We start from the raw sequence: 24,864 nt of genomic DNA on the forward strand, positions 1-24,864 counted from the left end.
CCACATCCTTACTGACGTTTAGAATTTATTTGTCAGTCTTTTAAATTTTAACCACTCTGGTGGGTGTGGAGTTGTGTTTCATGATTATTTTAATTTGCTCTTCCCTGATGACAAGTGACACTGAGAACATTTTCATATGCTTACTGGCCAATGGTGTATCTTTCTTTGTGAACAACAGGTTTGAATCCTTGCCCATTACAAAAAAAAAAATAGGGTTGTCTTTTATTATTATTATTATTGAGTTGTAGGACATTAAAAAAATCTATTCTGGATACAAGCCTGTGTCAGATATATGCTTTATGAATATTTTCTTCTAGTCTGTAACTTGTGCATACATTTTCTTAATGGTCTATTTCAATAACCATGTGTTTAAAATTTTGATAAAGTCTAATTCATCAAATTTTTCTTTCATGGTTATCACTTTCTGTGTTTTGTGTAAGAATGTAAAAACCCTGTGCCCACTCTCAGGTCACAAATATATTTTTTTATTTTTCAGAAGTTTTATAGCTTTAGCTTTTACATTTAGGTCCATGATCTACCTTGAATTAATGTTTGTGTATGTGTAGGAATTGAGGCTCATTTTTTCCATATGGACATCTAGGTGTTTCAGCATCATCTGTTGAAAATATTTTCCTTTCTCTACTGAATTATGCTGCACCTTTGCTAAAAATTAATTGACCAGATAACTTTGGGTGTATTTTAGGATTTTCTGTTTTGTTCCACTGATCTGTCTATCCTATGCCAGTACCATACTATCTTGATTATTATAGCTTTACAGTAAATCTTGATGTCAGACAGTATTAACAATTCTGTTCTTTTTCAAGATTATTTTGGCTATTCAGTTCCTTTGCATTTCCAATTATATTTTAGAATCAGCTTTTCAATTTCTATTTTTTTAAAAAACATGCTACGATTATGAATGGCACTGAGTTGAATCTACAGATTTGGGAAAAAGTAACATCTTTACAATATTGAGTTTTCTAATCTATGAACAGAGAATCTCTATTTATTAAGACCTTCTTTAATTACCTTCAGTAATATAGTTTTCAGGGTAGAGGTTTTTCCACATCTTTTGTTAAGTTTATTTCTAAGTAGTCTATGTTATTTTTAGCCTCCATTGTAAATGAAATTGTTTGGTTAATTTCATCTTCCAAATGTTTGTTGTTCATATATAAAAATATACATTTTCTATATTGATTTTGCATCACGTGCCCTTGCTAAGTACAATATTGAATGAAAGTGGTGACAGCAAACATCCTTGCCTTGATCCCAATCTTTGAAGGAAAAGTGTTCAGTGTTTCAGCATTAAATATGATGTTAGTTGTAGCTCACCATAGATGCTATTTATCAAAATGAAGAAATTTCTTTACATTAAAACTTTGCTGAGAAACTCAGTATTGAATTTCTTCAAATGCTCCTTTCTGCATCTATTACGATGATTATATGGTTTTTCTCCTTTATTCTGTTAATATGGTTAAACCGACATTGCATTCCTAGGATAAACCCTTAAAGAATGCATATTGGTACTTAAATATTAATTATCTCCTGGTTCCTTCCCTAAATAAATACTGGAGAGCTTCTAACTTCTCCTTCAGAGCTCTTACTTCCATCCTGGCCCTGTCAGATGGGCTCTCAGTATCCACAGAATTCTTCCAGAGTCTTGTAAGGGGTGCCAGAGAATGTTCAGTTGTCCTTAGTACAAACAAAGCAGCATTAGGGATTAAGAGTGATATAGAAAGTAGGCTGAATCTCTATCTTCTGCCACTTCTACTATTCTCTGAGTTGACACATTTGAGTTCTAAACATTGGGAAGAGATACTCTTGCTTTCTTCAGTCTCTCACCCTAGGGTCTCAAACTCCTTTAAGAAAGAGGTAGCTTGTACCTTACAAACTTTTTAGCTCAAGGGACTAGAAATGCCCCACCTCTCTGCTTCTATCCTATTTTCCAACCTTAAAACCTAGATAACAGATGCAGTATTCCAGAAATTCTCATCCTTCACACAGATCTCCAAAATAGGTGGCCATTTTAAATTATTTTACTTTATAGAGTCCACAGCAATTCTATGATTTTGTTAATCAGTCTCCTAGGTACTGGAGAGTAAATGCCCAAGTAAAAACCAGAAGCACATTAATGGATGTATTTTCTGACCAGGGCCCCAAGCTTATTCTGAGGACCCTTTTCATCTAAGAAAAGAGACCTATTTATCCCCATTCAGAACCCTAGCAAGTAGGACATTTAATCCCAGAGGGCTGAGTCATACCATAATCAACTCTAGATCCTCAAATATGAACTGTTATCTCCTCTACTAAGATCCTCAAATATGAACTGTTACCTCCTCTACTACCATCTGTGCTGTAAGATTCTGTTCCCTGAAGGTGGCCAATATGTCACTCTCTCTTCCTACTCCTGAATTAACTTTACCAACTTTAGGAAAAGGATTAACAAACACCAGGCAACATGCTTATGGTAAAAATAAATCCTGATTTATAAACTGCATCTGGATGGGAGGACTCTATATGGACTATATGCCTGATAGAAGGCCATAACTTGAGCTTCTCTAATTGTGGAGACTCTCGTAACTGAGCATGTCCCTTACAGGGACCCTGAAAACTATACCTATCAAACTATTACAAAAGATATCAGTTCTTGTGCAACATGAAGATTCTAAGTCAAGGTAATCCCTGATTCTAACTATGTGGATCTTGGCTTTGTACCCAAGTTGTCATTTGGGGGAGAGGTAAAAGAACAGTACCTAGGCTGTCATGAAAACTCCAGTGAAAGAGGAATGCTCTGCTGAATGCTGTTTCCTGTCCAATATCCTCCTAAATGAATCTAATACTAAGTTTGGGCTGTTCAGGTCCTGTGAGTCTGAATGCCTAACCAGAATCCTTGCTGATCTTTGCCACAATTGTAAGTATATCAGGAGCCTTTCAGGTGTCTCATGATGTCCGGTTTCCCCAATAATGCTCTGTTGTAAACTGTTTCGTTTAAACCTAATTTTCTGAGCTACATTCAGTAGGACTTTGTCACTTATGCAGAATGTCTTTTTTTTCCCCTTTCTGTTGGTGTGTATTCAGAAATTGAACATGAATCCCAAAGATGGTCATATCACCAAAAACTGGTTCAAGCATTGTGAGGTTGCCATACAGATGGAGGCACTGTTTTGAAACCATATATTATTTCCAATACCAGCTACAGTAAACTTTCCATTCAAAAGCTTTGTTCTTCCAACTCCAAGGTCAATCACTCCCACTACATTTCAGTGATTTTTCCAACTGCTGCAATGGGTGCTGCACCTCTGCAGAAGACATCTATACAGGTAACTTCAATAAAAGGTTCCTGCCTAAGAGCCAGTCCCTGTATCCAGTTAGCAGTGAATTCTGTCTCAGACAGGCAGAGGAGGGGCTTGTGATCAGTCAAAATATATATACCATGAATTTACTTTTACTTCTAGTAAAGTCTGTAATTTCGGAAGATATACTTTGTCAGTTACTAATGATTTACAGCCATACTCCATAAGAGCACAGGCTAAATGAATAGCCTCTAGGTATCAATCTAAGATATACCCAAAATAATTCTAACAGTCTGTTTCTTCAAGAAGCTTGCAGCTTAGCTGAGGAAATAATGTACCCATATAATTTTATTGATATAATGTGATTGCATTTTATGCATATATAATATATACTTAATATAGGCAAAATTTTAAATAATAATTCCTTCCTCCATAAAAATTGTGTCAACAATTTTTAAAGCTGCAAGAAAGTGTGAACATAAGCTGTGTTTAAGTTATTGCCACTTTAGCTGGTAAATAAAAATACCCACCATACTTTATTTGTACCATGTTTATAAAATACATTCATTTTGTTTACTCTTAAGCTATTATTCAAACATTACTATTGTTAAATTTTAATATAGTTTTTATTATCTTAAAACCATTTTACTTAAACAGTTATAGAGTGGTAGTGCTGGTGCTGAAAAAATATTCCTGAAAGTTAACCTTGGAATGGAATTTACAGGTGCTAAAAAATGCAACTCAGGAAGCCAAACAACTGCCATAACATGCTGTGCTATTAATTTAAGTGATTGTCCTCTGCAAATATAATAGAAAATGCTGAGAAAAAAATGTAACATCAAAGCATAGGTATGTTACAAAGATTGTGGGTTTACCGACTTAGAACATGAATGTAATCACCCACTGTCCCTACTTACTTATGCTCCCTCAACACACATTTTATATTCATTACTTTTGGGAAACTAGTCTTGAATTATTTAAGGTCTGAATTATGTGTCTCCTCCACATCACATTCTTTCCATAAAATGGGACCATCCCATCTTACATAAGATAGTATATGATCAAAGGTCAAAATGAATGGAACAAGATAACAAGACAGAGTGATCAATATGGGCTACAATAGGAGACGGAAGCCCTCTCATTTATGGCCTTTCAGTTAACATATTTTAAATTCTCAATGTGTTCCAGACAATGTGCTAGAAACTAGGGATGAAAAAATGATCAGAACATAGTCTCTACCTTGAAGGAATTTCATAAAATATGGACAGTAAATACATAAATAAATAATAACACAAACCGGTAGCATTCTGAAGAAATTCTGGATCATCATAAATTGCATTAAAACGATTGCTTCAATTAGGGTCAGAGAATTTTAGGCTATCTAAAAAAGTTATTTCTGCAGTGGAAATTTTAGAAATTAAGATGTATATATATGTATGTTTAAGCAATAAGGGTTGCTATGGTATGAATGTTTGTGTCCCTCAAAATTAATAAGTTGAAATCCTAATTCCCAATGTGATGGAGGTGGGGCCTTTGGGAGGTGATTAGGTTATGAGGGCAGAGTCCTCATGAATGAGATAAATGCCCTTATAAAAGAGACCCAAAAGAGTTCCCTTGTCCCCTTTCACCATGTAAGGAATACAATGAAAAGTCTGTGACCCAGAAGATGGTCCTCATCCGACCATGGTGACACCTTGATCTCAGGCTTCCAGCCTCCAGAGCTGTGAGGAACAAATTTCTGTTGTTTATAAAGTACCCAATCTATGATATTTTGTTATAGCAGCCCAAATGGACTAAGACAAGAGTTCAGTTATAAAATCTAGTTATTACTGAATCCTTTCATTAAATCTGTATTTTGCTCAAAATATGTCCTTTCTTTTCTTTTCAGCGCAGAACTTGTGACATGCTGCTATCACCTTTTTTTCCCATTGCTATGATGAAAACAGTACATTGCTCAAAACAGCTATGACTATGAAAATGTGTGGTTTTCTTGTTGTTACTTATGTATTAGTGCCTAATTGAGATTTAGTTTTAACCAAAAGCCATATACAAAGAATAAACCATATTCTCTAATTAAAAGGTCAAATCACATCCCACTGGAATTATAAAAAAACTCGTAAGAAAATGCCTGCATTTTTAAATGGTACAGCAGTAACACAAAGGATAGAGTGATCAAGTGTAAGATGGAGAGGCCATGAAAGGCTTCGTAGAGGATGTGGCAAAAGAATTAAAATTTGAAGGACAGGTGGGAAGTCATTGGAGGTGGTAAGGGAAGGACACCAACTTACCATCCTAAGCACTCCAACTAGCCAAATACAACAAAGAACTCAAAGATAGCAAAGACATGGCATTTTAAAAAGTATTGTATGATTTTGCTGACATTATAAACAATGCAAATGTCAGCACTTATTATTGAAAAAAGAAACCCAAAATGTTATTGAAATAAAAATAATAGCCAGGAGGGGTTGGAGGGAGAAATTCAAATAAAGAGAGAAGAGAATCATATTGAATCTCACAAGGTGAGTCAACACATTCTGTTTCATTTTTAATGTTAGTAGAGAAATGCAGGTTCATTCAGTTATCCCTCTAGCTTATTTATTTTAGAGGATACTATTCCAAAATGAAAACAGAGGATATATAACTTCCAAATTACTCTGTTAAAAAATGCTTAAATAAAGAACATTTGAGAATGGCAAAATGTAAGGGGTGGGTGGGAAAAAAATAAGAAGAAAATTCCCAGATAAAAATATAAAGTAATATAAGTGAAATTAAGTATGTCAGTTATCAAGAAATACAACCGAATACTGTTTATAAAGAGAAGTATTTAACACAGATAGGATTAAAAATAAAGTGATAAATACACCAAGTACAAAGAAGGCATGGATTATAAATATCAATATCAGGCAAAAATTCAAGGCAAGAGGCATTAAATGGGGCAAACTGATCAAATTATAATCCACGATGAAGCTACAAGAGAATAAATTTTTATAAACTAAATAATTTAGGACTGAAGTTCTCTGTCTTTCACTGATGAACTATATAAAAAGCATAAGAATATAAATGACTAAATAATATAAATGTGTTTGGTCTAATAGCTACATGCTGAATCTGACAAATAGAATATACATGTAAAAAGATATTTATGGAAAATTTACAAAAACAGATCATGTATCTACACTACAAAGAAAAAGATCTCAATCATATTTTTTAAAAAATTGAAATATGACAGGCTTCAGAATCTTATTTGAATTAAATTAAACTAGAAATAAACAAACTAGAAATAAACACAACCCATGACAAAGCACATTCTCCTAAACATTCCTGGGTTAAATAGGGAATCAAAATGGCAATCATAAATTAGAAAATAATACAGTTACCCTTGAATAAAACAGGATTTAGGGGCATCAACCCTCTGTACAGTGGAAAATCCACATATAACTTATAGTCGGCCCTCTGTATTCATGCTTCCTCCAAGTCCTCAGTTCTTACATATTTGCATCTACAGATCGTGTAGCACTGCAGTATTTACTATTGAAAAATATCTACATACAAGTGGACCTATGCAGTTCAAACCAGTGTTGTTTAAGGGTCAACTGCAATTTATAAAATTTGCTCAGGACAAAACATCTATCTTTGCATACAAGTCTGATCAATTCCTTATAACAGAAGTATTGTAGAGGTGAAGGTCACTGGAGTTGAGGAAGTCACAGAAGTTTTTGACTAAGAAATTAAATTGGTCATCCATGTGATCAATGGAATTCCCCCATACGATAGCAAGAATTTAGGCAAAGCCAAGAGATGGGTGCCAAAGTGCCCAATGAATTTGGAAAAGTCACCAAGAGGTGAACAGATGATAGAAGTCAAGGGATAACAATCCAGAAATTTACAGCAATTTATTAGCTGAAAGGAGTATGTACATAGTGCTTGATTTTCACTCCAATAATAAAGGTATAACATCAATTCCTTAAGGGTGCTAGCCAGATTGATGATAAACATTTATTGACCAATTAATACAAAGAGGTTCTAACCACTTACCATCTAGTAGTTTGATCAAACCAGCTATAAGAAATACTTGCATGGAAGTGTCTAGATATAAAGATACATAAGATGTATACAAATTCAAAACAAAGAATGTCCATACAATTTATGTGAATAAATGAACAGGAGCTAGGAGAAGGTAGCCAATGCATCTTCTCATCTTACCCTTAAGACAGATTTTTACTTAAAGAGGGTTCATCCATACATTGACAAAATAAGTATGAACATCTTTAGGCTACTTTATACTATAATCAGTAGTTCCAATAAAGTTTGATGCTTTCTTGACTAGCCTTGGACTTGATCTTAAACTGCTAAAATCTGTTATTTCCATCAGCATGTAAAGTTTCCAGAGAGCTAAATGGTATATTATATTAGGAAGCCTTGGGAAAGAAACAATACCTTGTTAGTGGAATTGTTTTTTCCTGGGAAACAAGAATGAGTTTTTCAACTCTGCAAAAAAAACAGATAAATTTTTAGTTTAATGCAAATAACACCAACCTGTAATTTTTGCTGCCTTTTCCTCTTGGTTCACTCGGTTCTCATCATCATCTTCGTTATCTTCCTCAAAGTCATCTAAATTGCCAATGTCAGCTTGCTTCATACTCATTAAACTAGCCAAACTTTGCATGTCTTCATCCCTGTATCAATGATAATACACAATTTATTAAATGACATTACCTTAAAAAGGGTTGTTTCTTAAGAAAATAATATTAATACATTTCTTCTTTCTAAACATTAACAAGACTTTTTAAACAGTTATACAAAACTACTGAGCAATCTAAATATTCATTCATTAATTTTTAAATGGCACATTTAATTAATAGAAAGCAAACAGGATTAAAACTAACTGGTTAGGAGTTAGTTTAATTCTGTGCTGCAGATCTAAAATTTTCTTCATGGAATTAAAATATGGTTTTCTGATCATGAAGTCTGGAAACAAAAACTTGTTTCATAAAACAGTGGGACAGTTTGCAACTCAGATGAGATCTAGACTTTAAAAATATTCAAGTTTGCAGAAGGAATTAGAATAGAAATTCTTAATCTGAAGTCCATGAACCCTTTAGGTTTTGTGGGTAGGAATAAAAAGAAGTGGTAAACCCCTGTAAATTATATTTAAATCTTGTTTAACTGTGCATTTTTCTCAAAGGAGTTAAAACTGCCCTAAAGTTAAAAAACTACAGTAATTGAACTAGCACCCAAAAGCCTAGCCTTTTTAAGAATTACAGGATAGAAAATGACTTGTGTTAGTTAAATACCATACATTTGAAAAAATATAAAAACGTTTTTATATCTTGAAGTATTTTAAGGATAAATTTATAAAGTTTACATTAAATATTCTAAATGTTAAATAATTTAAGTTTTCTTGACCTATTATTTTACTTTAAATTTCAAATAAACTATAGTGAATGAAACATATTTCTAACATGATACAAACTAAATTTCAATCTGCTATACTTCCCCCAAATTCAGAAAACTGAATGAAAACACTGTTTCTCATGTTTTTACCACAATAAAATAAAAACAAAACAAAACCACTGTTTCCTTTGTAAAGTAATGCTTGTTAACCTTCACTTCTAAATATGGTATGATTTTGCAGGCTAAACTGGTTTTTGAAATTCTTTGCATTTTATCTCATATAAGCTTAGAGTTAACAAAATTATTTCCTCCTTTTAAGACAAATTTAGTGGCACAAAGTCTGCATGGACAAAAGCAGTTGTATTACCTTATATGAATGCCTTACAAACTGCTTTCCCATCACCAGGGTATAATTTCAATATATAACAGTGTTCTTAAAATGTTAACTTGCTTAATTTTACCTCCTATATTTTCACCCTGAACATTTTTCTTTGGGAAAGGTGAGTAGGCAAGGAATGAGGAGATAGAGAGGTGGTTTAGGGTGTTCTGAGAGCATTCTCCACTCAAATTGAGACATTTAGTTTGACTGAATTTCCTCTCACCCAAATTCCAATGAATGGTGCTAAATCACTTACTGCTTCTGCCCAGCAGAAAGGAGTCCACCTTCAAAAGATCTTCTCTGACTTTTTCTCTCTTCTTTCTGTGTTTCCTTTCCTTTCATTTTGGCTTGAACTTCAGAGTAAGGTCTTTATTTTAAACTTTTCAATATTTAAAGTCTACAATTTAAAGTCCTGAGATGAAAGACTAATTGCTTCCATCCTGCACTGTCCCTCCACCACACTCACATAGAAGCCAACTTTCTAGAGAAGAGGCTTACTGTTATCTACCAAGTCATTTGTTGCCCTGTAGATGAGTGCCAAACATCTCTTTTTGACTGACGCACAGAATCCAGTCTAATCAGTCAAGTAGACATGGCCAATTATAGTAACCACATTCCACTAGGTCAAACACATTCAGAACTGTGATGCAGATTAGACTGAAATGTTCATAGCTGCCTTCTTCCTAACACCTTTTAAGTCTCAGGCACAGAATTTCCATTTCTCCTCTCACTGATCTTCCACTCCAACTAGATGCTAACCCTTTCATTACACCCAAAACTTGCACTTACCATTGATATAACTGTATGGAACAACTAAGATAAATGTTACTAATTTTTTCCTGTTCTAGGTATGTTTACCTCTTTTTAACCAGTTAGAATTTTACTCTTTTAGGAGACTAGAACTGGGTGTAGGAGTTATCTTTGTGCAATGCCAATTCAGTGCTTAAGAAGTGATATTTGAAAAAGATAATGGTCATAGCAAACTGGTTATGTAACTGTACTGTACCTTCCTATACAAGTTTTGGAAGGCTGAGCCAAAGAATAAGCATTGGCAAAAGTTCCTTTAATTCTTTCATTCCTCTTATCCTAAACTTTTCATTTTGGCTTCCTCTCATGCCTCAGCTGCATCAAACAGCTCTACAAATTGAACTGTGGACTTCAGAGTACAACTACTTACACTGAAGACACTGAAATATAAAACAGACCCTTATGATAACCTATAATACACAATTTAAATTTTTGAAAATTGCTAGTCACTTTTATATTATTGATCATTCTCTAGAGTTGAAAGAGACTATAAATAACAAGGAGTACGTCTAATTCAGCCTCTGAAACAAAGAATTGGCTGGAATGATTGGTATGTGGTAGGATATTCTCAACTGTTAACAGTTTACTGAGTGAAACTGAGCTATTTGTAATGAGGTGGATAGACCTAGAGTCTGTCATACAGAGTGAAGTTAGTCAGAAAGAGAAAGACAAATACCGTATGCTAACACATATATACGGAATTTAAAAAAAAATGTCATGAAGAACCTAGGGGCAAAACGAGAATAAAGACACAGACCTACTTGAGAATGGACTTGAGGATATGGGGAGGGGGAAGGGTAAGCTGTGACAAAGCGAAAGAGAGGCATGGACATATATACACTACCAAACGTAAGGTAGATAGATAGTGGGAAGCAGCCGCAGAGCACAGGGAGATCAGCTCGGTGCTTTGTGACCGCCTGGAGGGGTGGGATGGGGAGGGTGGGAGGGAGGGAGATGCATGAGGGAAGGGATGTGGGAACAGATGTATATGTATGACTGATTCACTTTGTTATAAAGCAGAAACTAATTAAAAAAAAAAAAAAAAAAAAAAAAAAGCTATTTACCTACCGTGTTTTAAAACATAGTCTAAAGCAGCTTATTTGATAAAAGAAACTTACGTGGCTTTTCCTTCCCGAAGGAAAATGCAAGATAATGAAAACTGAAGAGTGGCAGATACAACTTTTTTAGACAATGGCTTGAATTTTAACTTGACATCAGTCTGAGTTGGCATTGGGCTTGCATACTGTTTCATGTTGATGCTGGTGGTAGCAAGAGCTTTCCTTCGACCAGAAGGGGATTCCTGGAAGGTAAAAAATCATTATGTAATTTGGAGTTATTTACTTTACAGCCAAATATTTTTGAATGTTCTTTTAATAATATGATTAAATAGCAGTTGAGATTTCCCTTTCCAATGAATTCCTATAACATAATATTGAAAAAAATTGTAATAAGGTTATATCACAACTTTCATATCTTTAAGTAAGTAAGGCAGATAGAAAATTGGAGAGAGCTGACTCAGAGAAATAAGGGAAGACTAGAACAATCCTAAATATCTCAGGAAAGGAAAAGCAAGGAATGCAAACTAGGACAGAAAGTCTCCAGGTATCCTGTAAAAAGAGGATCTAGCACAAGGCTAGGTATCAAAAGTACTCAACAATTGTTTTCCTTACTTTAATTATATTTAATGTACCCTAGCGATATCTCTTCTTCCTGAACAACCAGTTTCTTATAGAACCCCAGCCTCTGTGGCATTCTACCTCATTTTTTTTGCAGTCTCTGAATTCTATCTATCCTGCACTTTGAGACTTAATTCTTCCCAGGGCCTTTTCTGCTCACTCCAGTCTAAAGTCCTTTCTTCCTTCCCTAAGATCACATAAATCAAGTTAGAAAGAATTGGGTTCTCTGATCCTATGCCTGTGGTGGACACTGCTAATCGACCCCAGCAGATCTCAAGTCTTCTCCACACAGCTCTTGCCAATTCACTAGAAATGGAACACAAAATGAAACCTATCTGCTATCAAAGATGTTTAACATTCCATTAATAAGCTATCTCATTTCAAAATTATCCTTTATAGCATAATAGCCTAGGAAAATAATGAAAACAGAACAGCAAAATAATGACTGGGCATTAACTATGTATAAGACATGGTGTCAATTCTGGAAAGATATGAAGATGAATAAGACATAATCCCTGACTATGTATTCTAATGGTAGGGGGAAATCCTAGATAAAGGGTCATTTATAAATAATGTAAACCCAAAGTCATATACGAGCAATCCTTGGGCTTTACTGGTCTGAGAGTTCAGACCTAAAATAAAACCTAATTTCCAAGCAGTGTGACCTTGAGTAAGTCAGTAAACTTGAGCCTTGGTAATCTTCCCTATAAAACAAGGAGACCAAATAGATATCCATTCAAACTCTACAATGGCTTTCTATAAGATTACTCAATTTTCCAACCAAGGCAGGAAAAACTACCATTAACTTCTGAATTATTATTTAATAAATCCTTATTTGTCCTATGGTTGACAAACTTGCCTAAAATAAGGATATACTAATTTAATCAAAATATTAAAATGGCCTTTTTTAAAAAAAATGACATTTCTGCCAGCAGAACAAGTAAAAATGTAACGTAGCATCCCTAAAGAATACCTTGTTTTAAAATGTGGTCTTATCTGTCAGATTATGCACAGCAATATTATACAGAACTATTAGTGCATGTAGATACTTTATGAATGAATTTCAAAAATGCATCAAGCACTTGAGAAGGATTTAAGCCCTCTCAGAAGAAATACTTAAGAATATGCAAATACCCTCAACTGAATCAAGTTGAACAGATGTGACTACCCCAAACAATACAAGTGTTCTTTCCCTGGTCGCTACTGTCAATCAAAGAATAAGATTAAGGTCCAAGGTTCTGACAATGTGTAAAGTGAAAAAGTACGATCAGGGAGTATCAATTTATTACACTGATATGAACAATAATCTCTTATTGTACCTTTAGAATAGCTAACAACTACTACATAAAATATAGGATTTAAAGCCTCTGTTTTGAAAGCATGACATACAAATTGCTACATATTATTTTCAGATTTGTTAAATCTGTTTCACAAAGTATGACATTGATCCCTTAAGAGTAATTATTTAATTTTATAACCAAGTAATCAAACTATAAAAATTAAGATAACTTGGAAATGAGCATAATTTTGAAAACCTAGTTTAAGGATGATTCCTGCAAAATCTAGAGTTTTGATGATTAACATTCTGTCAATTTCATTTTTAAGGTTAAAAATTACGTAGAAAGGTTTTCTGCTGAACTCAGAGAGTTTTAAAGTATTTGGTATATTGGTATCTCTGAAACAAAAGGAAATGAAAGCTACTAAATTCTGAACACAATAGAATTAGCTGTACCACTTAATTAAGCAATTACTTGCTCAGCAACAATGAAAATGGCCCCTTGTAAGGTCTGAGCAGGTGAGCAGAATAGAGCTCTTTTGAGTCTACAACATCCATTTCTAACATTAACATAGGATCTCACTTAGAGTCTGTATCCTTGATGGGAAAAGGGGCCTAAATGATGTTTCTAGTAATTCTTTACCCAGCTCAGTCATTGTTTTCCTCTTTAAAATTAGCTAGTCATAGAAAATGCATTTTTTACAAGAACAATAATGAGAAAGACATAAGGATCTTTCATGGCTCTAACCCCAGCCCCATGAATCTTCACTGTTTATAACCATCAAGTTTATATATTTACCCACCCAAAATTGATATCATTTTTATCATCAGTTCTATAAAGAAGAATAAAATAACTGATTGCAGTGCTATATGTCTTTCATACACTTTAGTCCTTCCTTAAAACACCAGGGGTCAGCCTGGCAGAGAGAGTTTAGAGAGAATTATACTGTTGTCAAAGTCCTAATGTTATTTCATTTTGCATGAAGGTTGGATAAGAGGAGAGAAATAAAAGAAAGAAACAGTAAGAGGAACCCTTAGAGAAAGGACGTTAGATAACAGAAGTCAATAAGAAGTGAATGTTTACATATGTCTAAGACTAAGTTTCTGACTCTGGGCTCATGTTTATACCTCTGTTTGTATGTGAACCTGGCAGTATTCGGGGAATTACTTCAAAATCCCTAAAACGGAAGTTCTTAAACTTCAGTGCTTATTAAAAAACAAAAATAAAACTAAGAAAGTTTTAAATAGTTTAGATACCTGGATCTCACCCCTAGAGATCCTGAACTAGTAAAACTAGAGATGGGCTCAAGAATCTGCTGCATTTCTAAAAATAATAAGTACCCCCTCCTCCCAATTCCCATCCTGCCCCTCACATAAGCACACCCCTTCTACCAGGTGATTCTGATCCAGTTAATCGAAAATCACACTTTCAGAAATACTTCCCCTAAGGAAATTACTACATAAAAGAAATTTTAATCTCATTTTTCATAACTGTTCTCTGTTATAAAGAAGACTTAGCCTATATATTTCCGTTTCTTTGAAATCCACCTTATTACAGTTGTAATCAGACAAATCTGAATTAGAATGTGACACCAGCACTTATTCACTAGCTAATCTTTGGCATATTTCTTCACATATCTGAGCCTCAGTTTCACACTCTCAGACTGGCAAGTATTTTCAAATTTGGATAATACCAAGTGTTAATAAGGATGAGGGACAATGCAAACTCTCTTAACACTACTGCAGAGAGTTTTGATGGATACAGCCATTTTGGAAAACAATTTGACATTACCTCGTAAAGTTGAACAGATGCATACTTTACGACTCAGCAATAATTTCCATCCTAGAAATATGTCCTAAATAAATTCTTGCAGTAACATATGAAAATACCTAGTAGAGTTTTTAGCATATAGTAGGTATTTAATAAACAGTATTTATTATTAATATTTATGGACCAGAACATCGGGAGAGAACATCTCTTGTCTAAATTATTCAAGTTAGGGTCTTCGTACAGAATAGTTCATTATATAATGTTTCATTTATTATGTACCCCAAGATAAATACAATTAATATAATGCTTCTCCTATTAAAGTATTTGACTGATTTTCTCTACCTATTAAAACATCAAATAAAATAAACCACCTGCTAGAAATTTAACTCTCTTTCTCCCATATTAAGAAAATTGGGGGTTGGGGGAAGGAGAGAAGGAGCTTACTTAGATTTTATGATTTTTCAGAGCTTTATTACATAGAATGTTCTAAAAAATTCTGTCATGTACTAATACCTTAATTATCAGGTTTTTTATAACGCACTGAAAATTAAACTAATGGCATTATCATTTGAGGTTTTTTTTTTAACTGTGGAATACATCACACATACTAAAGTATAAAATATACAAGTACTACTTAATGAATAATGAAATGAACATCCTGTACCAACCATCCTGCTCAAGAAATAGAACAATACCAGTACCTTAAAATCTTCATTTTCCCTCTGAAATTGCATCCGTCCCATTCCCTCCTCCAAAGGTAACTAGACCCTGAATTTTGGGTTACTTCTTCCCTTCCCGTTTTCAAAAAAGGAATACTACCTATGTATGCATCCCTAAAGAATACATTACTAATGAATGGATAAACAAGAAGTGGTATATCCATACATTGGAATATTCAGCCTTAAAAGGAATGAAATTCTGACACACGCTACATCATGAATGAACCCTGAGGACATTTTACTAAGTGAAATAAGCCAGACACAAAAGGACAGATATTGTATGATTCCACTTATATGAGAAATAGGTACATTTATAGAGACAGAAGGTAGAACAGAGACTACCAGGCAATGAGAGGAGGGGAGATGAAGAGTTATTGTTTAATGGGTAAAGAGTTTGTGTTTGGGATGATGAAAAAGTTCCAGAAACAGACAGTGGTAAAGGTCATACAATACTGTGAGTGTAGTTAATGCCACAAATTGCACACTTAAAAATATTGAAAACAGTACATTTTATGTTATGTATATTTTACCACAACAAAAAATGAAAAAAGAATATATTGTCTAGTTCTGCATGCTTTTTAACTTTTTATAATGAAACATTAACATTTTTGTAACTTGTTTCTTATGTTCATCACTAAGTTCTTGATATTTATTTATGTTGATGTGTACAGCTGTAATTCATTAAATTTCACTGCTCCTAGCATTCTATTACATGAATATTCTACCGTTTACCTATCCATTTTACTGTTGATGAACATGGTTGTTTGAGTTTTATTTATTTATATGGAATTATTAACAAAGCTATCAATATTCTTATGTCTATATCCTCATGCACAAATGCAAGAATTTGCCTAGGATATATTTCTAGAATGGGTCATAGCATATGTACATGTTCAGCTTTACCAGAAAATGTCAAATTGTAATCCAAAGTGGCTTTATTAATTTACATTCCCTAAGTGTTTCCATTGTTCCACATTCATCAACACTTGGTATTTTCTTTTTCATTTTTGCCAATCTGAGATGATTAAATATTACCTCATTACAGTCTAAATTGCATTCCCCTGATTACTAACGCATCGATTATCCTTTCATAGTTTATTGGTCACGTGTTTCCTCTTCTGTGAAATCTTTTGTACTTTTTCCTACCATGCTGTTTATCTTTTGATTACTAATTACATATGCATTCTGGTACTGAATCCATTGTCACTTATATGTGCTATAAACATCTTCTTCCAGTTTTTAGCTTGTATTTTCATTCCTTGTGGAATCTTTTGAATGAACCCAATTTCAAAGTCAACATTTTCCTTTATGGTTTGTGGTTTTGCATTTTGCTTGAGAAAATCTTCCCAGCCCTGAGGTCATAAAGCTTTCCTCCCACTCCTTCAAAACTTTTATACCTCTGCTTTTCATATTTAAGAGTCATTTCCATCTGGAATTAATTTTTGTGTACATTTTCAGATAGGGATCCAATTTCACTTTTTAAAAAATTATGGGTAAATAATTATCACAGCACTATTTATTAAATAGTCCACATATATCCATCCTTTCCCCCATCTACAATGCCCACTCTACCAAAAATCTGGTCTCAATATACAGGTCAATGATTTCTAATTTGGTACCACTAGCCAATTGTTCTAACCTCACAACAAGACAATATTGCCTTAACTACCAAAGTTTTATCTTTTGGGATAATTTAAGATTTTTTTAACCCTGAATCTATGGCAGATTAATGTGGTAAATTAGTAGATTTTCTAGAATTAAAGTAACTCCACATTCCTGGGAAACATTAAAAAAAAACATCCAAAGTTACCTGAGCCTGTTTCCTTTTGGGGAAGGTTTCTAATTACTGATATAATTTCTTTAATGATTACAGAGGTAGATGTACAATGTCTCCCTAAATCAGTTTAGATAAGTATTCTGCCAATATTTCAAATTTAGTAACATAAAACTATTTAAAATATTTTTTACTATTTTAATCTCTGCAGAATCTATCGTTTTGTACATTTCTTTATTCCCAGCACTGTGCCTTCTCACACTCTTTTGTTCCTAGATAATGCTTGTTATAAATTGTCTCTTTCATTGGGCGTTCCAAATCAATGACTTTTAGCTTTCTTGATTCTTTGGAGTGAATGTATATTTCTATTTCAGTAGTTTCTGCTGCTCTTTATTCCTCCTATTTTCCTTGGGTATATTCTGTTCTACCTCCTGAATTCTGAGCATTTCTTCTTTCCTGATGTAAGCATTTAAGACTATATATTTCTCTAAGCACCGCTTTAAATATGTCTCACATTTTTAGTATGAATTATTTTTGTTATTCTGTAAATACTTTCTAACCTTTCATTACAAGTTCTTTGACTAACAAGATGTTTATAAACTTTTTCTTCTTTATGGAGTTTATCTACTTATCTTTATGTAATGATTACTATTTAATTGATTTAGGGTCACAGAATGTAATTTTTGTAATGTTAATCTTTCAAAATATATTAAGACAAGCTTTATAGCCTGACTCATGATCAGTTTTCATAACTGATCATGGGTCTTTAAAAGTATTTAACTGGTGTGCATGCACTGCTGTCTACTTTCACAACAGGATCATTTTTATGCAAAGTCACCTATCGCACCAAATCATGGTATTTCCTATGTGATAAGGACAAACAGAGCAGTAGAAATTTCAAATGTGAGGTTATGGGACATTTTCTAAAGGACACAAATCAAAAAATAAATAAGTGAAAGAATTGAGAAGCTGCTCACAGACTTCATCGCAGGCTCCTCTTGCTCTTTCTGATATAACCTTTTATTTTAGGATTGTCTCTTGTAAATAGCATGCATCCAGAAAATTTCTGAATCCAGTCTGATAATCTGTCTTTTACTGGAGAGTTTAGACGAACGGTTCTCAAATGTTTTTATCTCAAGACCCTTTTACATGCTTTAATTGAGAACTACAAAGAGCTTTTGTTTATGTGGGTTATGCCTGTCAATATTTGCCCTATTAAAAAATACCAGAAATTTAGAAAATATTTCGTTCTTTCAAACATAACTAATAAACTCATACGTTAACATATTTTTATGAAGAATATATATACTTTCTTTTTTAAGACTATATTTTTAGAGCAGTTTGAGGTGTGCAACAAAACAGAGGGAGGTAAAGAGATTTCCCATAGATCTCCTGCTCCCACACATGCACAGCCTACCCCATTATCAATATCACTCACCAGAACGGTACACTGTTTACCACAGATAAACCTACACTGACATATCATAATCACCCAAAGTCCATAGTTTACTTTAGGGTTCACTTGTGGGCTGTACATTCTATTGTTTTGGATAGATTTTTAATGACATATACCCATCACTATGATATATAGGGTATTTCACTGCCCTTATCATCCTCTGTGTTCTGCCTATTCATCTCCTTCACACCCCACCACTGGCAACCACTGATCTTTTTACTGTCTCCACAGTTTTGCTTTTTCCAGAACATCAATTAGTTGGAATCATACAGTATATAGCCTTTTCAGATTGGCTTCTTTCATTCAGTAATATGCATTTAAGGCTCCTCCATGGCTTTTCTTTTTAACACTGAATAATATTCTATTGTCTGTATGTACCACAGTTTATCCATTCATCTACTGAAGAACATCTTGGTTGCTTCCAAGTTTTGGCAATTATGAATAAAGCTGCTATAAACATCCATGTGCAGGCTTTTGTGTGGACAATGGTTTTCATTTCCTTTGGGTAAATCTCAAGGAGTGAGATGCTGGATCATATGGTAAGAGTATGTTTCATTTTGTAAGAAAGTGCCAAACTGTCCCAAAGTGGCTGTACCATTTTGCATTCCCACCAGCAATGCATGAGAGTTCCTGTTGCTCCATATCCTCTCCAGCATTGGGTGTTGTCAGTGTGATAGATTTTGGCCATTCTAAGAGGTGTGTGGTGGTATCTTGTTGTTTTAATTTGCATTTCCCTAATGACATATGATGTGGAGCTTTTTTTTTTTTTTTTTTTTTTTTTTTTTTTGCGGTATGCGGGCCTCTCACTGTTGTGGCCTCTCCCGCTGCGGAGCACAGGCTCCGGACGCGCAGGCCCAGCGGCCATGGCTCACGGGCCCAGCCGCTCCGCGGCATATGGGATCCTCCCAGACCGGGGCACGAACCCGTATCCCCTGCATCGGCAGGCGGACTCTCAACCACTGCGCCACCAGGGAGGCCCGGAGCTTTTTTTTTTCATATGCCTATTTGCCACCTGTATATCTTCTTTGGGGAGGTGCCTCTTAAGGTTTTTGCCCCATTTTTTAAATTGAGTTGTTTGTTTTCTTATTTGTTTCTTTGTATATTTTGGATAACAGTCCTTTATCAGATGTGTCTTTTGCAAATATTTTCTCCCTGTCTGTGGTTTGTCTTCTCATTCTTTAGCAAAACAAAATCTTTCAATTTTGATGAAATCGAACTTACCCATTATTTTTTCATGGATCATACCTTTTGTGTGGTATCTAAAAAGGCATCATCCTACCCAAGGTCATTCAGGTTTTGTCCTGTGTTATCTTCTCAGAGTTTTACAGTTTTGCATTTTACATTTAGGTCTATGATCCACTTTGAGTTAATTTGTGTGGAGGGTGTAAAGTCTCTGTCTAGATTCATCTTTGTGCAAGTGGATGTCCAGTTGTTCCAGCACCATTTGTTGAAAAGACTACCTTTGTTCCATTGTGTTGCTCCTTTGTCAAAGACCAGTTGACTATATTTATGAGGGCCTCTTTCTGGGCTCTGGATTCTGTTCCATTATTTGTCTATTCTTTTGCCGATACCATACTGCCTTGATTACTATAGCTTTGTTTTAAGCCTTGAATTTAGGTAGTGTTGGTCCTCCAACATTGTTCTTCTCTTTTACTACCATGTTGGGTATCCTGGGTCTTTGCCTCCCCATAGAAACTTTAGAATCAGTTTGTTGATATCCATAATATAACTTGCTGAGATTTTCACTGGATTGCACTGAATATATAGATCAAGTTGGAAAGAAGTGACATCTTGACAATATTGAGTCTTTCTATTCATGAACATGGAATATCTCTCAATTTATTTAGTTCTTTGATTCTGTTCATCAGAGTTTTGTAGTATTCCTCATATAGGTCTTGTACATATTTTGTTAGATTTATAGCTAAGTATTTCATTTTGGGGGGTGATAATATAAATGGAATTATGCTTTTAATTTCAAATTCCTCTTGTTCATTGTTGGTATATAGGAAAGCAAATGACTTTTGTATATAAACCTTGTATCCTGCAATCCTGCTATAATGACTCATTAGTTCTAGGAGGTTTTTTGTTGAGTCTTTCAGATTCCCTACATAGATAATCATGTATTCTGTGAACAAAGACAGTTTTATATTTTCCTTCCCAATCTGTATACTTTTAATTTCCTTTTCTTCTCTTATTGCATCAGCAAGGACTTCCAGTATGATGTTGGAAAGAAGTGGTGAAAGGGGACATCCTTGCCTTGTACCTCACCTTAGCGGAAAAGCTTTGAGTTTCTCACCATCAAGTATAATGTTAGCTATAGGGTTTTTGTAGATATTCTTTATTTAGTTTAAGAAGTTCCCCTCTATTTCTAGTTGGCTGAAGAGTGGTTTTGCATTTATATGGACATATTTCTTAACATAGGCTGATGGATTATGTCATGTGCTTTTCTGCGTCTATTAATGGCTGATGGGTTATGTCAAGTGCTTTTTCTGCATCTATTGATATATTTATATGATTTTTCTTTTTTAACCTCCTGATGTGATGAATTAAATCAACTGATTTTCAAGTACTGAACCAGGTTTGCATACCTGGGATAAAACTGCTTGGTGGTGGTGTATAATTCTTTTCATACTTTGTTGGGTTCAATTTGCTAATACTTTGTTGAAGATTTTTGCATCTACGTTTATAAGAGCTATTGGTATGTAGTTTTCTTTTCTTGTAACATCCTTGTTTGGTTTGGGCATAGATAATGCTAGCCTCATAGAATGAGTTAAGAAGTATACCCTCTGTTTCTACCCTCTGAAAGAGACTGTAGAGAATTGGTAATAATAATTTCTCCCTTAACTGTTCTATAGAATTCATCAGTGATCCTATCTGGGCCTGTTACTTTCTGTATACTCTCTATACAAAACAATTTAATGAGAGGATTGTCACTGTTTTACATGTTTACAAATGTCTTAATGTGTTAATGTCTCTAAAATCTCTCTAATGTACAGTTAGCAGAAAGCTGGATTCTCATATCTACTCTCATATTCAATCTGTGAGATATGTTGTTTTCGTTAAAGTATTTGTAGAAAATCCAGTCTTATACAGATATGTAGTTGGAAAAGATAGGAGTATTTTAATGACTTTCGCAGATAATTTGGGGTCTTCTTTGATACTACAGCAAAACCCCACAGTGGTAGTTTCTTAAAGGCTAATAGTAACATGGAATCTGAAATCATATCAATAAACTTTTCAAACTCTGTTAAATTAAAATCCAATGCTCTATCATGTATGTTGAATGATTTTTTTTTACTCATGCATGATTTTATAACATCATACACTTTGGTCATTTGAAAAATGCTAATTCTCTGAGTTACACATATTATAAATGTTGACACATTTCATTATACAATACCAAAATAACTACATTTGCTTTTATCACCACCTTTTCCATCACATATATCTTTATGCATTGGGAAGCTATCAAACTTAACGTGGTGAGTGTAAGTTTTTCAATTCTAATTTTCACCTGAAAGCTTGAATTTTATCATTGGCAACGAACAATTTCAGTCACTTAACCTTTAAGTAGCAGGCTCACTGTGTTCAGTTTCAAGAAAACCTTCACCAAATAAATAACCAAGTGTGAATAACAAGTTTATCTCTTAGCTGTTTTTTCAAGTAAAAATGGTGTTCCAGGATAAAAATGTGTTTACTTTAGTTTACAACTCAATCACACAAGTGCTTTTTCTTGAATAACTTTGTCCTTTGCAATGTAGTATAACTGCTTTATGCATACTTCTTATTTTTGTCACAAAGAATATTAAAAAAACTAGTACTCAAGGGACAAAATTAATAATAATTTTATTATAACATCAAGAATATATTTAATGAAACCCATGTAAGGGCTAGATCTTGGGTATAAATTTTCAAGGATGATATTGCTTCTACCCATTAATGCTAAGGATAGAAGAGGCAATTTTCCTTGGATAGAAGAGGCAATTTTCCTTGTTGTTGTCTTCTATGCAGTGAGTTCATTTCTTCTTCATCCTTACACTGATGGTATAGCTCTGGGATGTCAATTTTGTGCAACAAGAGGATCTTATTAGACATTCCATCTTGGAGGAATGGGAGATACCAGACTTTTTCTGCATTTTCATGCAGTGGTAAAAGTAGTTAAGTCAGGGGTTTAGTAGAACCCCTCAGTGGGAAAGCTACTATGAATGCTTAGCTTCTAGATGCCCTGCTTTGAACTTTTTAAAAAAGACTTCTTTGGGTTCTATCTGGGTCACTTCAAGAGTGCATTTATAAATATCACTTGGTCATATTTTACCTGACTTTTTAGCTGTTTTCCAAAAGGGGTGTTATTCATGCTATCTAGTCTGTCACATTGCCAGAAGCAGAATTCTTCATTTGAATTTTACAGGAAAAGAACTGAGCATTTTGATAAAGAAATAACCATCACAACCAGGTTCACTGGTCTCACATTGACCTAAGCTCTTCAATTTAGTAATTCTTAATGACTTATTAGGATTGTTTAAGAATTTATTTTATTGGAATTCTCTAGATGTGAACCTGTGATCATTGATGCAATCATGCCACTCTCTTATTGTTTTGCCTGTTTATATGCTATGTCTCAGCATCACCGTAAGCAAGTAGTTAAGTACTTGATGGTAAATCAATGCTTGCAGCACATACCTTTCTAGAATCTCACAGTCTAATGTCTGATTCTGTTCATTCTTGTCCATCAGAACTCTAAATTCTGTTCTGCTTCTGTACTACTGAATCAGAAAACCAAGAAATGAAGTGACAGGTAGCTAGAATTCGAAACAGCATTCTAAAGACATGTGATCAGACTAATGCTTAAAAGTCAGTTATTAGATCTTGCCCTCTGTCTTATGACTATGTGAATTATTTCTTAGTAAAGAACTAACACACCCAAGTATTTGTGTAAACATCCAGTTTCTCTACTGACTCAAGAACCAAAACTGTCAAATGAGATAACGTGGAACTAGATGAGACTTTCAAAGTTTCTTAATCTAAGCTGTCACCCCAGTGCAAAAACACTTTATATCTTCTCTGACAGTTATCACATTTGTTTCCTGATACTTTTCATTTAAATTCAACCTAAAAACTCCCAAGACTTTGTTCTTTCTAAAACAAAATAATTTGGTGCACTACATGTCAAGGTCAACAGTTTGGCTTTATTCTACAAATACTTGTTGAGAGCCTATTTTGTGTCTAACATTCTCTCATTTAACTCTGTGATAACACTTAAAATTTTATTTTAAAATGATTAAAAGTCAATCTAGAAGTCAAACTGTCCTAACTTTTTCAAAATTGTGATGCTAAGTCCTCTGAGCTGTCACAAGCACTGCATTTCTTGGGCCATGCTGAAAAGATCTTTGCTTCATCAGCAGACCAAAATGGGATACTACAGAATTTAATTTGGAGTCCATGGAGCAAATAAATGCTAAAGCAGACATGCCATAAGGAGCTCTCTCAACCACAAAGACTTAATTAGAAACCATGTCAGCTAAAATAACCAACTTAGATGGTTGGATGGAAGAGAGTTTGGTAGCACAAATGTAAATTGAAAGAATCAACATTGAAAATCAGTTTAGATATGTACCTAAAAACATTTATAAAAATTATTATATTGATTTTAGAATAAAATCTAAAATCCATCTAAAAATATCCAAATAAAAAAACCCTCAACCTTCTCAAATAGAGGGAAACTCCAGATATACATAAAAATACAAGTTAAAGTATTTAAGTCAAATATCTACATAAGTTGCAGATTGTCCAAATTTAAAAAAAAAAAAAAAAAAATATATATATATATATATATATATATATATATATATATATAAAGAGACCTTAAAGTAAGTCTACTATAAAATTGCCAAACAGCAGATTATATCAACCCTGTAATCCTAAAGAAAGCCACTAAAAGTTTACTCATATTCTTGTATGTAGTTTTTTAACCTTAAACAGAAACTACACTACCATGTTTTATTTTATTTTATTATTATTTTTTTTTGCGGTATGCGGGCCTCTCACTGTTGTGGCCTCTCCCGTTGTGGAGCACAGGCTCCGGACGCGCAGGCTCAGCAGCCATGGCTCACAGGCCCAGCCGCTCCGCGGCATGTGGGATTTTCCTGGACCGGGGCGCGAACCCGTGTCCCCTGCATCGGCAGGCGGACTCTCAACCACTGCGCCACCAGGGAAGCCCTACACTACCATATTTTAAAGTAAGTTTTCAGTAGGTGTTCTAAGGGAGTTAGAATCATTTGTTAGTTTAAAGACCTGGTACTCAAGGATTGTTATTCATGGC

General features: G+C 34.1%; 1 protein-coding gene across 6 annotated transcripts in view; it reads right to left on the reverse strand.

Annotated features, from left to right (window-relative positions):
- The window catches only part of EHBP1 (EH domain binding protein 1), a gene marked incomplete at its 3' end in the record, with an annotated part of 505,676 nt that overhangs the window by 199,141 nt on the left and 281,671 nt on the right, over nucleotides 1-24,864 (reverse strand). For all 6 annotated transcript variants that reach the window (XM_081254153.1, XM_081254152.1, XM_081254157.1 and 3 more), the window contains 2 exons: nucleotides 10,992-11,173; nucleotides 7,830-7,969 (listed from right to left, as the gene is read on the reverse strand). In XM_081254153.1, coding sequence (XP_081110279.1) covers nucleotides 7,830-7,969; nucleotides 10,992-11,173 — 322 coding nt within the window. The remainder of the gene's footprint in view (nucleotides 1-7,829; nucleotides 7,970-10,991; nucleotides 11,174-24,864) is intronic.

Source organism: Mesoplodon bidens (genome assembly GCF_964165515.1).
Source record: "Mesoplodon bidens genome assembly, chromosome: 14".
NCBI lineage: Eukaryota > Metazoa > Chordata > Mammalia > Artiodactyla > Ziphiidae > Mesoplodon > Mesoplodon bidens.